The sequence below is a fragment of the Postia placenta genome (assembly GCF_002117355.1).
Source record: "Postia placenta MAD-698-R-SB12 unplaced genomic scaffold POSPLAscaffold_23, whole genome shotgun sequence".
Classification (NCBI taxonomy): domain Eukaryota; kingdom Fungi; phylum Basidiomycota; class Agaricomycetes; order Polyporales; family Adustoporiaceae; genus Rhodonia; species Rhodonia placenta.
In genome coordinates, this window is record NW_020169854.1 from 562,711 (window position 1) to 576,674 (window position 13,964).

Below are 13,964 nucleotides of genomic sequence, written 5' to 3' on the forward strand. Positions count from 1 at the left end.
ATAATCGCAAGCAGGCGGCCTGGCGCGCGCTCATTGAGCCTATGCGAGGCTCGAGCTCTGGAGGGCGGTACTCGATGTGAGGTGAGAAGTAGATCGCGCACGAAGAGGTCAACGGTCTCCAGGCCGTCCAGCAGCTGGCTGTGAGATGGATTTGATGATATGCAGAGGCAGTACAGTCTGCGATGAGGCTGCCTCTAGCGGAACCGCGATGGTGCGCAGTGCGGGGTAGCGTAGTCACTGGGGAAGTGCAAGGGAGGGGGACATGAGGCCTTGAGAGACTAGTCTAGGCGCCCTCGGGCTTACCTCATCCGGGTGAGCGTGACGGCGACCGTGTATCTGCATGAGCACCCGTTGCGGCACATATGCTTGGTATCATCCGCACAATCAGGATATTCTGTATGTTTCAAGGTTGCCGTTGATCACGATGTGTTTTGCGAACTTTGAAGCACTGGAAGGCTCAGGAAAACTCGCGTCACGTGTGTCATTAGAGCGCGTAGCACCGATCAGCGATCGCGACGCGTCATGCCCTGCGCCTGCCGCAATATTAACCGCCGCCTCTCTATGCTCTCATCCCAACGCCATACACCCCGCTAATACTCAGCTATCAATGTCTGCAAAGGTTGCGCTCTACGTGTACGACCTCAGCAATGGGCTCGCCAAGCAACTGTCTCGTCAGCTCACCGGAAGGCAAATAGACGGCGTGTGGTGCGATTGGGTCTCAGTTCCTTACGCATAGCCAGCCTGTATCTCACCTCCTCCTCTAGGCATACCTCTGTCGTTGTTTTTGGAAGAGAGATCTTCTACGGCCAGGGAATCTGCGAGACCCTCCCCGCCCAATCTCACGTACGTTGTCATATATCACGGCATATTGGACAAGTCTCTGGTCTTGATGCTCCGTAGCATGGTAAACCCTTACAGATGGTGGAAATGGGGGAGACGGCGATAGACGAAGATACCTTCGATGAATACTTGAATGAGATGCGACAGCAATATACAGCCGACAAGGTGAGTCAGTTCAAGTTCTCGTGTTGAGGCAGTCCCGTGATAGCCCTCCGGTGCAGTACCACCTGCTAGGCAAGTATTGATTGTTTGGCCACTGGTCCTGGTGTCTGACGCTCCGCGTTGGCCTCCTAGATTTCAATTGTAATTCGTTCACGAACGATGTCATCGGCTTCCTCACAGGTGGTTCTATACCGTCATGGATCAAAGGTTGGTCATTTCATCGTTAGGGAGCATACATTGTAGTCCGACTCACCATGTGCAGATCTTCCCTCTGACTTCCTCTCAACGCCCTTTGGGGCTGCGTTGCGACCCACTATCGACAACATGTTCCGTCGTCCCGTTCCTGGCGCAGCTCCAACACCTGCGACGCTGCAGCCCTCACCCGCCGCTGCATCTGCCGCCATTTCTGCATCCCCGAACCCCGCCCTTGCCGCATCTCTGCTCCAGGCAATGGCGTCACAAGCAATGTCTCCTTCAGCGATGCCATCGCCGCAGGCTACGCAGGCCGCAAGCGCCTCCACATCGACCGCGACCGTGTCCGCTCCTATACATATCTGCACCAACTCTGCGTCGCTTGATTCGCTAATGCGGTCGCACAGAGCCGTTGCTGTGTTCTTCACGAGCGCGACGTGTGGGCCCTGCCGTATGATTGAGCCCATATTCGAGGATCTGGCACATGCGAAGACGCATGGTAATGGCGTAGACCGGATGGCGTTCGTGAAGGTTGACATCGGTGTAGGGATGGGTAATCAAGTGGGCTCTCAGTGGGGCGTCAGAGTGACGCCAACATTCATGTTCTTCTTAGACGGCAAGAAGGTATGATACATGTCAGCGATCTCGGGTTCTCACATTTCCTCACAATTATCCTGGGCAGGTCCATGAATTCAAGGGTGCCAATGCAGCTGAGCTCCGCTCCCAGGTTGACCTGCTACTGTACCAAGCCTTCCCTCGTGAGTACATCTGTCCTCCAATCTGCACGCATTGTTGACAACACCGACCTCAGCTCACCCACATACGAAACTTGCCCTCCCGGCTGTCGAAGCCCTCTCGACCAACCCTATCCTCTTCCAGCAGGTCCCGGCCGTCGACAACGTCATGGCCAAGCTGAGCTCTTTCATAGACGCGTCCCTCTCCTCTCCAGAACCTGCCGCCGCAAAGGAGAAGCTTGCGCCCTCTTTTCCCGGCTACCTTCGAATGCGCTTCCCCCCTCCCGGCTCCGGCGCGAAGGCTCCTCCAAACCTCAGTGCCAGCGCCCAGATGACCCTCCGCTGGGCCGAGGCGACACGCACCCTCGCAAGCACCCTTCCACCGATGCAGCTCTTCCCCCTCGTGGACCTCTGGCGCCTCGCGCTGCTCGACGAGCCCATCAGCTCCTGGTGCTCCACCGCGCTGCCCCTCCTCAACCCCGTGCACATATTCACCGACAAGGCGAACGCAGCACTGTCCGACTCCCCCAAAGACGCGCGCAACTTCGTCCTCGTGGTGCTCCGCCTGCTCGCGAACACGTTCGCGAGCCCGGCGCTGGCGCGCGGCCTGCTCGCCCCCGCGGGCAAGCGCGCCGACCTGACGCGGGTGCTTGTGTCGAGCCTGCTGTACGCGGACACGGCCGTGCGCACGGCCGCGGCGAGCCTTGCGTTCAATGTCGCCGCGTTCCTGCAAAAGTCGCGGGTGGACCAGCTCGTTGGTAAGGGCGTGTCGGGCGGTGGTGGGGCTGAAGAAGACGGGGACTGGGAGGTCGAGCTCGTGAGCGCCGTGCTCGAGGCATTCTCGAACGAGATGCAGAGCGAGGAAGTTGGTACGTAGACGTGATCGCGGTACACCCGAATGCGTTGCTAACAGAGCCATAGTTCACCGGCTCACGGCTGCTCTGGCCTTCCTTCTACGCCTGTCGCCCGTCTACGAGACGCAGCTCACACCATTCCTGGAGGTTCTCCAAGCGCGGGAGACGCTGAAGGCCAAGTTGACCAAAAGTGGCTTTGGGGAGGGGGGAGTACAGAAGAAGGAAGTTAGAGGCCTGATTGAGCAAGTAGCGGACAAACTTTGCCCATAGGGAAGACAATCCACTGAGTCTCATCCGTAGCCAGATTGCGCTTGTATACGCACACGGCAGCGCTGTAACAGGACAGGATACATTGGGGTGCGTATAAGTTTAAATGGATATCGGCGATTCTTGGCGAAGAACTCGCACTCCCCAGCAAGACTCCTCCCACAAATGAGACTGAGTTAGGCCCGCTGCGGCTTGTTCCATCATCAAGCGAGGTCTTTGCTGGCCAGGTGCAGATGGAAACAAGACAGGTCCTATGAGCACCCCGCTAATGTTGCGCAGCCATTGCAAGAATATCATTGCAGGTGGTTGCAAAAATCATTGACGATGCCCAGCAGTAACTCAGCGCACTTCTCAAGTGCAACTCATCGGACCTCCACTCGAATTGGTATCATCGAAAAGTTTATACAGAATATTTCGCTCAATTACGCTCTGTATCCTCGTCAGATGAGACAGTTCCCTCTACGGGAGTTATGAGGTACAGGAACGCCCAGTCACCCCACAATACCTGCTCGATATTTGATCGCAACAACCGTCATTCAATCCGGTAAGAGCTAGGTAAGACTCCATATGCAACATATAACTGGAGCTCGTATCACAATATTCTAGTCGATCACAGTCGCGATCGAGCAATTTCCTTATCTTTGCGTTGGCCACATTCATTTACTAACATGCTCAGCAAAGTGAGTCACACACCCCGCTTCACGAAGGCTGACAACTCATTTTGAGTACTACGAATCATACTGTGAAAGGCGGCATATACGTACACGGCGACAACACTTGTTTCCCATTTCGACTACTGGATGCTAATCCTCAAATTCTAAGAGTCCTTCAGCATCGAGATGGGGGAGGAGTGCTTGGATGGATGTGCAACCCAAGGAGTGCTCTGTTGCAGAGCTCGAGACGCCAACACTGAAGGTCACTTTCTGCAATGCTGGGAGGGCGGCTCTAGATAAGACTGGTTCCAAAGCGCGAAGAAGATCTGTGGTCCGTGTCGATGACCCAGATGGGAAGTCCCGAAACTTGACCTCGCGAATGCTCGCAGTCCGGACCTGCGACAAGAATTGCGGTATCCAATACTTGTCATAAGGCGAAACTCCCCAGAACTCCAAGCAAGTGATGCTCGTGTTGTCCATTTTGCCGAACACCACTAGTGGTGGCAAGCGGCGAACGGTCAGATCCTACAAGTTGGCTGTCGGTGGCTCATGGACGCACCCGTGTCATCATATAAGCACCGGAAGTCGAGACGAAGACATGTCAGCGACGGGGCTGCATCCTGCAGCAAGGCGGCCAATGCTCTTGGGTCGCCCCTTATGGTACGGTGGGACAGATTCCAGAAGAGTGAACTGATCGCCTGCTGATACCAGTCAGGCTCTCTCTGAGCCGGCGGCGTGAACGCGATGCCGAGTGTTCGCATGAGCCGCTCCATAACAGACGCAGACGATAGCCCCTTGCCTTCGGGATGGATGTACAGGTCTTCCTCGACCGACAGCATGTGCAGATTAGAGAACGCGCGAATGAATCGCGTGAAGGCGTCAGGTGTTGTGCCTACCAGCGTCCCCACTGTCAGGAATTGCACGGGTGGCGAGAGCGGCGCCAGCGTATCCAGCATGGACGGCGTGAGGACGAGCACTCCTAGGGTGAGATTGGTGACCTGGGGGAATTGGGAAAGGATGAATGCCAGAGTTTTGCGCTGCTCCTGCTGCCACTGCCCAGACCAGGATTGAAAGTCCATGAATGTGAGATGTCTGACGTGGGTCCCAATTTGCTTGTTTGCGAGCAGCAGGCTGTGTACGCGGCGAAGATTGCGATCGGTGACGCGGAGGCGGCGGAAGAGCAGAGGGCGGAATGCGGCTGCCCATGCACGACAGGTTAGGCTGCAATTAGACAGAGTGCATAGGTCGTTGTCGAAATTTTCTATGATTCTGTACCATAGCTCTTGCGGCAGCCAAAGAGGATTATGAGAGTTGGGACGCATCATTGGCCTGCGGAAAACCGGAATGCGACATTTCGATGCCGTGCGCGATAGTATCAGCCTAATGTCGTTCATAGTGACCTGTGCTGCAGAGCAGTCAGTACATGCGCGCGTTGGACATACCTCGCAGGAGTGGAAGAAATCTGCTAACCTATGCTATGTACGACTGCCGGAAGGAATACGCAACGGACGCTCGAAGACCGACAACCCTCGGCGGCAATCCGTCACGATACACAGTTGATTGCCTAACAGAAGTGCTGCAGAGGACCTCGTATACTAGTGGTATGTCATTCACAATTTGCTCCGCTTTGTATCGCTCACATCGAGCGGGTCCATTGTATCCTTCCTTGTTACTTCGCACGTCTTGACCTACATCCCTTTGGCTGGTCTAATGGTTAGATCTTGTCTTGGCGCCCTTGCCAACCCCCTCTGTCTATTGCCCTGGGTGTCGTTGGGTCGCGATACATACACTATGATTATTTACGAATGGCATACTAGACGGCTGCCTGTATACTCGCAAAGCTGCAAACAACTCGGCTGATGGTACACAATGTACCGGATATTTTCCAGCAAGGCAGCTTGCGCTCACTGGTTCCCCTGCACAACGCGTCGCGCTAACCGATAGATGACACTTTGATACCAACTTTGTTTGTCTGGGAGAGGCGACACAAGCATGATTTTGTGCCGCTGCATGGATCATCGCGCAGTGGATACTTCATGCAGCTCTTGGCGACGCGGACGTGCGAAGATTCCTTCGCTGACTATTGTTATGCGCAAACTCAAGAAGGTGCGGATGAAATACACACAGGTATCGGGGTTGCGGGGACCAACGTTCCCACTCTGAACTCTTGATGTTGTGAGAGCGCAACAAGCGCCACACATGCAGTTGTATGATTTGGGGTGAGCTGGAAGAGCAGAGGTCAGAGCGTGGCCACCGAGGCATGACAGGTCAGATTGCACACGAATATGACCAGCTTGCTATCCTCAATGTACTTTATCATTTGTTCTCACAGTTTTGCGGTAGTTGAGGAGGTTCATGAGACGTTTCGATAGCACGCGCAACTGTCGGCCTGCGAACTGGTCGCGGGATCCAGGCTGCGACAGTGTTGATAAATAAGGCCCTTAACGCATGTTCAACATACCTCAGATGGACGAGAGTAAGTTGTTGATGCAATGCAGCCGAAGCAGCAAAGATTTGATGCCACGAGGTCTTAGTCCTCAGCAGAAAGCGCACGAATTGATGAGGAACTGTGGGGCCATTTGACGAGGTGCGCTACTGAAAAACAGAGAGCTAAGCAGGGAGCACAAGGCGCGAAACACACAATCGTGTCCACGTCAAATTGGCACTGTTGTGGTATAAATGACACCACAGGCAATTGTTGCAGTGCAGTTGTCGGCGAATGAGCAGACAGAGAATCCTTGAATGTGAAGGAAAATACAGCCTGAATTTTTGGAAAAGTCGCATGTGTCATACCCGTGATAATGCTGTAAAGGCTCATGCGGAATACATACACCAGTCGCCCCGCGAGGGAGGCAAACCGAGCTCGCCGACGCTCCTATCCGCGTCGCGTCTACTCCTCCTCCTCAGCCTCCTCAGCCTCCTCTTCCTCGTCCTCGTCTTCCCGCTCAGCCTCCACAACAGCGGTTGCAATGCGGTCAAGATCCCGCTGGCCGTCCTGGCTAATCCGACGACCCCCGTTGTCGGTCTGCTCAAGGACACCAATCTTCTCGAGCGACTGGCAGATCTTGCGCTGGACAGATGCAGAGCAGTCGGCGTGGTGCGAGGGACGGTTGCCGCGACGGTTACGGCCACCGTGAAGCTTCGTCAGGGCGCCGATGCCGACATCCTTTCGGAGGTAGATGTGTCGTGCAATCGCGGCTGAGAAAGGGTTCACGATCGGCAGAACGGTAGAGTACGTGTATGCGTACCTGCGCGAACGTAGTACCAGTCGGGGTCATATGGCGCAAGCTCCTTGAAGGAGCCGGTCTTGACAATGTCAACCCATGTGGGGACCTCGAGCTTGCCCGATCGCTTGAGGTGGGACGAGTACGCTGCGATGAACGCCTCCGCGCTATGGTGCACAATGTGCGCAGAATAGGGACCTGCCGTTAGTTTGTCTCCTAGTGTTTTGTGTGCGGACGAGCCGGACTGACCTGATATCACGTACACCTGGCATTTTGTGGTGAGAATAGAGAAGTTACCTTGGGCGGGGCGGACAGCGGCGGGCGCGACGTCGGCGGTTGTGTGGATGGACCGAGAGGGAAATTTGAGTTCAAGCCAGCCACTGAGGACTGTGCAGTTCTCTGCTTAGTAAGCCAGCGCCTCTCGGGGGACTAGCGTTTTATCGTCTCTTTCACACCTCTCATCACTATCCCTGGCAGTCCCCTCCCCGTGTGCTCCATCTGTGAAAAATCTGAGTCGCATGTTTTTTTTCAGTGGGTATTCGAACCATATTGGCGATCCAAGGTAATGAAGGCAAGAATCCTGTTCCCGAGTGATGGCGATTGAGCGGGGTCTCATGGCGCGCTTTCCCACGCACCTTCCTAAATTGACCATCTAGTGTTCGGTGAGCACGATCAAGTCGCACTCTGCCTCATCCTCTCTGCATTTCTTTGCCATTCTCGGTTATCACTCTGTACAACAGGGCCTCGCCTTCTCAAATTATTCAGATTGGTACCGCCAGATTCCTGTAGAGAATAAAGCGGGGCAACTACGAAGGTCGATCTCTACACATCGGCCATGTCGACCTCCTCTTGTACTTGTCCTATCGACGCGCTCCCACCGGAGCTGCTCATCGAGATCTTTACCTATTGCGCTGATGTTTTCGGCAACGAACTCCCCTTGCTCACCATTGGCCGTACCTGTCAGTATTGGCGCAGCGTCGCAAACACGTCGCCACGCCTCTGGCAGCATCTCTTCCTCAGCGACTCCCGTAAGGTGGAAGCATCGCATACTCAGGCGAGACTCTGGATGGCCAACTCCACCCCCTTTCCACTCCACATTCATGTAAATGTACAATCACCGGACATGCTCCTTCCCCTCTTGTCTCCCCTCATTCCCCAGCTTGTTCGCTGGAGCGAGTGTGAGATCAACACGGGAGAGACCACGGAGAGGACCAACTTCGCCGCACTTGGCACACTCAATTCTGCTAGTCGCCTCGAAGCCCTGAGGGTGGGCGTACGCGGCTGCTCAGGCATCGATCCCTTAGCTATGGAGGGCGAGTTCTTCAATTCGCCTACCTTTATGCTTATGCCGACCTCGCGCTCGGATGCACTTCGCGACGTATGCATGTATGTTGCTGTCAGCACTCTACCTATGCCACACCACGTCTCCGCGATGCTCATATCCGATCTCACTATCTGCGAGGCATGGGATACCTGTCCTGATCCCGTGCCCGTCCTTCAATTCCTCACCTCACTGCCCGCGCTCAAGCAGTTCCATTACTACGGCGTTCCCCACCAGGGCTTGCCCAGTGATGCGTCCATTACAACACCTGTTGTCGTTTTACCACAACTGCACACTCTCCTCTTGCGCAGCACTTGCGCGGTCCGCACGTTTCTCGCGCATATTGACGCACCGCGGCTCATCGAACTCTACCTCGAGCACACGAACGTCGACTTTCCCATCCAGTACGACCCGTACGCCGGGTCCACCGAGGACGGGGACTCCGACGACGAGGCGAATGACTTCTCCCAGTCGCCGTGGAGCGATCACGCTACAGGCATGGGCCTGCGCGCCCTCATGCAACGAAGCAAGCCCCAGCTAGAGGTCCTCGAGATGACCTACGCGGACATGCGCACGAAGGACTTCCTTTGGTGCTTCGAGCAGCTGAACGCCCTCAGAGAATTCCGCATCGTGGCGTCAGACATGTCCGACACTGTCATTCAGGCCTTGGCACCCGTCGTGTCTCCTGACCAGCCTGTGCGCATACGGTTGCCGCAGTTGTATACATTGGGCCTGTGGAATTGTAATAGAGTATCCGGTGATGCCTTGGTGGAGACATTGCGCAGCCGCGTCGAATTCACGGACGTGGCGGTGAAGGACGATCTTTCCACATTGACTGATATTGTTATCAACGGGTGCACACGTTTTCGACCCCAGCATGCTCTGGAGCTTTTGGACGTCTTTGGAGATCGGTTCCGTACCTCATGACTAGGTGAATCATATTCTTTTCCTTGTAGACTATCCCTGTAGACTATCAACAGATATTGCAACGTATGTGTGACCTCTTATTGTCCGTGGAATCTTCGACGGAAATCCAGTGAATCCAGGTGAATCAAATTCCGAATGTAATCTACACTGTCACAATACGATACCGACGCTCCCAGTCACTAGAACCTCGACAAGCATCTGATATTCTCTCCATTGCTCTAGAAAGGTCCAACCACGACGAAAATGAGGAGTCTAGGAACTCACAGGACCGCATTCCTTGCATGACTGCTTCGATCTATTCCGTTTCTTGGTGCTAGAAGGACGCGCTTGCTGCGTCCGCGTGTCGTCCAAGCACCTCCCTGCGGAAATGATCGCATGCGACTAATCACTAATCCCACTTGAATCATATCTATCAGCACTTATCGGGACAGGATAGCCTCGATAACTCAGGATAGCCTCGAAGACTGATATACGTCGTGGGCGCGGTACTGGAGGTGTCTGACACCGTTCGTTCTGTGACTTGTCCATAACAGATATGTTCTCTACAAGCAGTGGCCGCTTCACTTTCTCGCCGATGGATGCGAATGGCCCAGACCAGCCGATGTTCATGTTTACATTGCAAATGTGTAATGAACAGTCAGTACAGCGTGTGTCTTCGAATACGGCAATCAGGCCAAAGAGCACTCTGGATTTTGTTCCTGCTGGAACCAACATCCTCTACACCGCTCTTGTCAACGGCACCTACAGCGACTGTTTTGGTACCAGGAGCATGTGTTATGGTGCCTGTAGCATTACAACGACGAATTCCAAAATCCGGGATGCCTCGCTTACCCTGGTGTTCCCCACGCACACTGTGGATGAGGACCGCCAACAAATTGTCGGGTATCTGGTGGAATACGCATTCAAGACTTTAGGTCTTCACTGCGTCTCCTTCGTGGTACATGACGGTGATCGGACCCTGATCGAGAAGTACAAATTAGTATATGTCGCCCTGGGGTCAACGACACAGCACTCGCACGCTGACACTGTTGTGTATCACGTTCATGACAGTGGTTTGGTAGAGGAAGGGACCAAAAGGAAAAGTAACCTGATTGACGGCGTGTGGTGCGATGAGGTCCTGCTTGCCATAGTGGAGGATGAGTGAAATCAGAGAACGAGGACCTGACTGCTGACACTGTCAGAGGTGAGGCCCTTAATAATTTTGGGCACTGGGGACATGCACTGATACGCCCCGAATCACACCTAGCGTTGCTCTTGTAGGAAGGTCGGACGGAGGACCCTTCTCCTCGGACCAATTTTACTCAGCGCCAGTAAAAGATGAGGATGGGTTACCCATGCGCGCGCAGACGCAGGCAATTGGAGCTGAAATTGTCAGGGGACATGTAGCTACACAGTGCTAGAATGCGAGTTCGCCCGGATCATCGACAGCTCTTCTACAAGCGTCTGTCGTCTGTACTCCAGTCGCAAATTGGGCACATTCGTCTGCGAACTTTTCAGCGCCAGTTTGTCGTCTGATGGGGTGGGCCACACCTTGTTGATATCGTTGCCGGCCGCGCCTGGCAGATACCAGTGCTGCCCCAGCCAGTGCCGCTTTATCTCCATCTCGAAGCCGCTCTGGATGACCGAGTTGCGTGCAAGCTCTGCCAGAGAGCTCTGGGGCAATTTGTAGATCTGGGTACACCGATTCACGTGAGCAGGATGGTGATTCACGAGTGGATAGGACATACATGAGCGGCTACGCTGTATTCCTCGAGCAAGGGTTCCTTCAGTGTGTCTTCAGCGAAACAACGATGAAATGTAAAGCAAAACGCCTGCCTTGGTGAAGTGGAACTGCAGCGGGTCGTCAGTACTCAAGCTAACATTCAAGCCGACCTTGAAGAACTCAGGAAGCGGGTTCCGCTCGTAGGCCAGGAAGAGTGCGTTGTTGCTAAGAGGACTCATGGCAATACCAATCTGCTTCAAGTAGAATAGATATTGCAGTGCGGGCACCTTGCGCAGCAGGATACCGTGACTGATCGAGTGAGCAGTCAAGAAGGCGGACGTCAAGTGGTCCGTATCCCCAGCTTCTCCGCTGTGCGGGCGGAAGACGAACGTATCTAGTAGTCGCGCTGATTCAGCTTGGCGTAGCATGACAACATGATAGATAGCCTTACTGAACCCACGGGAACGCCGCCAATTATTCAGACTGGCCATGTTCGCAAACATGTAGTACGCCCTGTTGACACGACACTTCGATGAATGTCCTATCGATAATGGAAGGACACAACGCGTACCAGTACGAGTATGGCGGCGACTCCTTCGTATTCCACAGTTTGGGGTACGGAAACTTCCTGTAGAACCGCCGCTCGGTTTTCGACTCATCGTCGACCGTGTCGAACCCGATGACGCGCTGCAGAAAGACGTGCAGCTCTGGGTGCGACGATGGGTTGTGTGTGACCTCGAATAGAGGGCGGAAGACGTCTGGCGGCGCAAAATGTGTCAGCTCAGCACGCGGCTCGAAAGCGAAGTGGGGAATGCTACATACTGCGAACAATGTCCTCAAACGTCTCGATAGAATCATTTTGCTTGTAAACGTCGTACAGGCGCGGCACCTGGATCAGCCAGCGGACATTGTGCGAGTAGAGCTTGTTATTGACGATCCACTTGGCAAGTTTGTCCCATTCACCCGCACTCCGACCGTAGATGCTGACACGCCATTCACAATTCTGTATTCCAGTGCATCAGTGATATAGCAGATAAGCGACGTGTTCAGCGTACTTGGTATTTGCTTTGCTCCAAGTCAATCATGACCTCTGTGAATACATGAGCAACAGACTTGCGTTACAGCTGATAGTCTCACCCTTTGTCAGTTCAGCCAGATAGCGGCCAGCGATGTAGTTATCTGTCTTCAGGAAGATCTCTCGCAAGCGAGACTCTCCGATAGGATTGTATTTCAAATTGAATTTGTCGAAGCGGTGGAACGAGTCTTGATGCGCGTGCATGTCCAACGTGTCAATGGATAGATCGTACGCGGTGAGGTTGAGCGACTTGAACACTTCTTCGAGCGTCAGCTCTTTGCCATCACGGAAGATGACGACGTCCTGGCCAGAGTATAAGCCATTAACACCGGCGTGAGGGGAGAAAACATGCATACATCGGGACTACGCTTCATTTTGGATTTTATGAAACGGAGAAGATGCTTTTGGTTCATGCTACTCGAATGGTGGACATGGGTATCGACCTTGCGGACGTTGTAGAAGTCACTATCGACGGAGGTGAGGAGCGACAGCTCTGGCAATATAGATCACAAACCGATGAGGCACGCTCTGGGATCGCCCAGGTCAGTAAGGGGCATGCGCAGTGGAAGATGGCTAGGCGGACCTTCATGTCTACCAATTCCTGTGTCTCGTTCAGCAGACTGTACATCGTGAACTTGCTCGTGAGGTAATTGAGCCGGCGGAACGCGAAGCTTTTAGACGGGCCGTCGGCTATGACACCGAGGACGTATTCCAGGTCCATGAAGTACTCCCGAATGCTCGGAATATCAAACTTGGGCGTCCGGTCTGCACGTCATCATCAGCAAACGGGCCCGCATTGGCAGACTTTGGTCCGTCTTACCGTCTTCGGTCTCGTAGACTTGGAACACGCCCTTCTCGTCCATCTCAAAATGCCAGCCGTCCGCGCCTGGAATCTTGCAGTTCTCGAAGACAAACTCCTCGTCTTCGTCGTCGCTGTGTCCCGACTGGCTCGGGGGGACGGCCTGGGTGCCCCTCCAGTGCCAGTGAGGCGGCGGGGGTCTGGGATAGATCCTCCACGGCGTGAAGGGACTGGCTGGGGGCGAGCGGCCGTCGCGATCCGCATCGGGGCGGATGCCGGTGACCGTCGCTATGTCGTCGTCCAGTCCCGTGAACACGCCGTCGTGATCCTTCGGGTTGAAGCCGAGCTGCTGTCCGGAGCGGAGCATGTATTTGTCGCGCAGCTCCAGGCATTTCTGCAGCGACTCCAGGATGGGGTAAAACTCGGGCGCGATGGCAAATTCTGTTGGGACTCGTTAATCGCATGCCCGGGGGGGAGGATCTGGCCAGATGTATACCATGCAATGGACCGGCAATGCGATGCGCCTCTGCGGAGGAGCCCGGCACCGCTTGCGCAGGAGGCTCCGAGATGGCAGACAGCTTGAAGCTGCCGACGAAGGACGACGGCCCGTCGGCGTGCGCGTCTGCGCGCATGTGGGGGGAGCCCAGCGCGGAGACCGGTCGCGATGTCGTTGCTGCGTCCGACCCGCGTCGGTGCGCCCACAACTTCTCCTCGATCTGTGCCAGCATCGTCAGCGAGCGCGGCAGGCTGAGTGCGATGCCACAAACATGGTGCAGCGTCTTCTCCTCGTTGTATCCGAAGAATCCGTCCTTGGCCTCGGGGAAGTGCACACCTGCGGGGGTTTCTGTGGACTCTTGGGAGGAGCTGTGGGGGGTGGACGGGCGGGACTTCAGGTGAGCGTCGTCGCTGTCGTAGACGGCTTCCTCGTGCAGTCTGTCGGCCATTTTCTATAGTAAGAGCGAGCCGGACAGTGGCAACGGTAGAGAAACAGCGCAGCGCAGAGGGGGCGCTGCAAATTGCAAGCCGAGGAAGAGACGAGCATGTTGTTTCACGTAAAACCACCATCTAGACGCCCATAAATTGAGTCGGACAGCTATGACGCGCGTCCGATCGAGGCGCATACGTGAGAAGCGAATGGGTATACTCATCACGCTTGTGCTTTTCGGAACAAGGCAATTCGCATTTCTCGTATTTCTACATGCAGTCTCATCTAC

The 13,964-nt window shown here is 54.8% G+C and overlaps 5 protein-coding genes across 5 annotated transcripts; 2 read left to right on the top strand and 3 right to left on the bottom strand.

Annotated features, from left to right (window-relative positions):
• The first annotated feature begins 589 nt into the window (after nucleotides 1–589).
• On the top strand, nucleotides 590–3,183 carry POSPLADRAFT_1175262 (hypothetical protein). Its single transcript, XM_024488335.1, has 10 exons — nucleotides 590–705; nucleotides 765–843; nucleotides 901–1,005; nucleotides 1,062–1,066; nucleotides 1,127–1,209; nucleotides 1,265–1,693; nucleotides 1,742–1,818; nucleotides 1,877–1,952; nucleotides 2,006–2,797; nucleotides 2,850–3,183. The coding sequence occupies exons 1-10, from the start codon at nucleotides 608–610 to the stop codon at nucleotides 3,050–3,052; spliced, it is 1,947 nt and encodes a 648-aa protein (XP_024333343.1). The 5' UTR covers nucleotides 590–607; the 3' UTR covers nucleotides 3,053–3,183.
• Nucleotides 3,184–3,852: 669 nt separating this feature from the next.
• Nucleotides 3,853–5,096, bottom strand: POSPLADRAFT_1159779 (hypothetical protein; the record flags this gene model as incomplete). The annotated part of the gene is made up of 2 exons (XM_024487455.1): nucleotides 3,853–4,196; nucleotides 4,262–5,096. The coding sequence occupies 2 exons, from the start codon at nucleotides 5,094–5,096 to the stop codon at nucleotides 3,853–3,855; spliced, it is 1,179 nt and encodes a 392-aa protein (XP_024333344.1).
• A 1,372-nt stretch (nucleotides 5,097–6,468) lies between these two features.
• On the bottom strand, nucleotides 6,469–7,269 carry POSPLADRAFT_1041980 (hypothetical protein). The gene is made up of 3 exons (XM_024478010.1): nucleotides 7,176–7,269; nucleotides 6,951–7,093; nucleotides 6,469–6,900 (listed from the first exon to the last, which is right to left on the bottom strand). The coding sequence occupies exons 1-3, from the start codon at nucleotides 7,196–7,198 to the stop codon at nucleotides 6,593–6,595; spliced, it is 474 nt and encodes a 157-aa protein (XP_024333345.1). The 5' UTR covers nucleotides 7,199–7,269; the 3' UTR covers nucleotides 6,469–6,592.
• Nucleotides 7,270–8,049: 780 nt separating this feature from the next.
• On the top strand, nucleotides 8,050–9,174 carry POSPLADRAFT_1050737 (hypothetical protein; the record flags this gene model as incomplete). The annotated part of the gene is made up of 3 exons (XM_024480053.1): nucleotides 8,050–8,312; nucleotides 8,559–8,943; nucleotides 9,124–9,174. 3 exons carry the CDS (start codon nucleotides 8,050–8,052, stop codon nucleotides 9,172–9,174), a joined length of 699 nt encoding a protein of 232 aa, XP_024333346.1.
• Nucleotides 9,175–10,489: 1,315 nt separating this feature from the next.
• Nucleotides 10,490–13,694, bottom strand: POSPLADRAFT_1186705 (hypothetical protein; the record flags this gene model as incomplete). Its single annotated transcript, XM_024489240.1, has 15 exons — nucleotides 10,490–10,656; nucleotides 10,705–10,845; nucleotides 10,902–10,937; nucleotides 10,984–11,270; nucleotides 11,328–11,389; nucleotides 11,448–11,634; nucleotides 11,699–11,879; nucleotides 11,932–11,966; nucleotides 12,014–12,254; nucleotides 12,308–12,416; nucleotides 12,466–12,479; nucleotides 12,535–12,716; nucleotides 12,772–13,191; nucleotides 13,259–13,466; nucleotides 13,518–13,694. 15 exons carry the CDS (start codon nucleotides 13,692–13,694, stop codon nucleotides 10,561–10,563), a joined length of 2,376 nt encoding a protein of 791 aa, XP_024333347.1. The 3' UTR covers nucleotides 10,490–10,560.
• Between the last annotated feature and the right edge of the window lie 270 nt (nucleotides 13,695–13,964).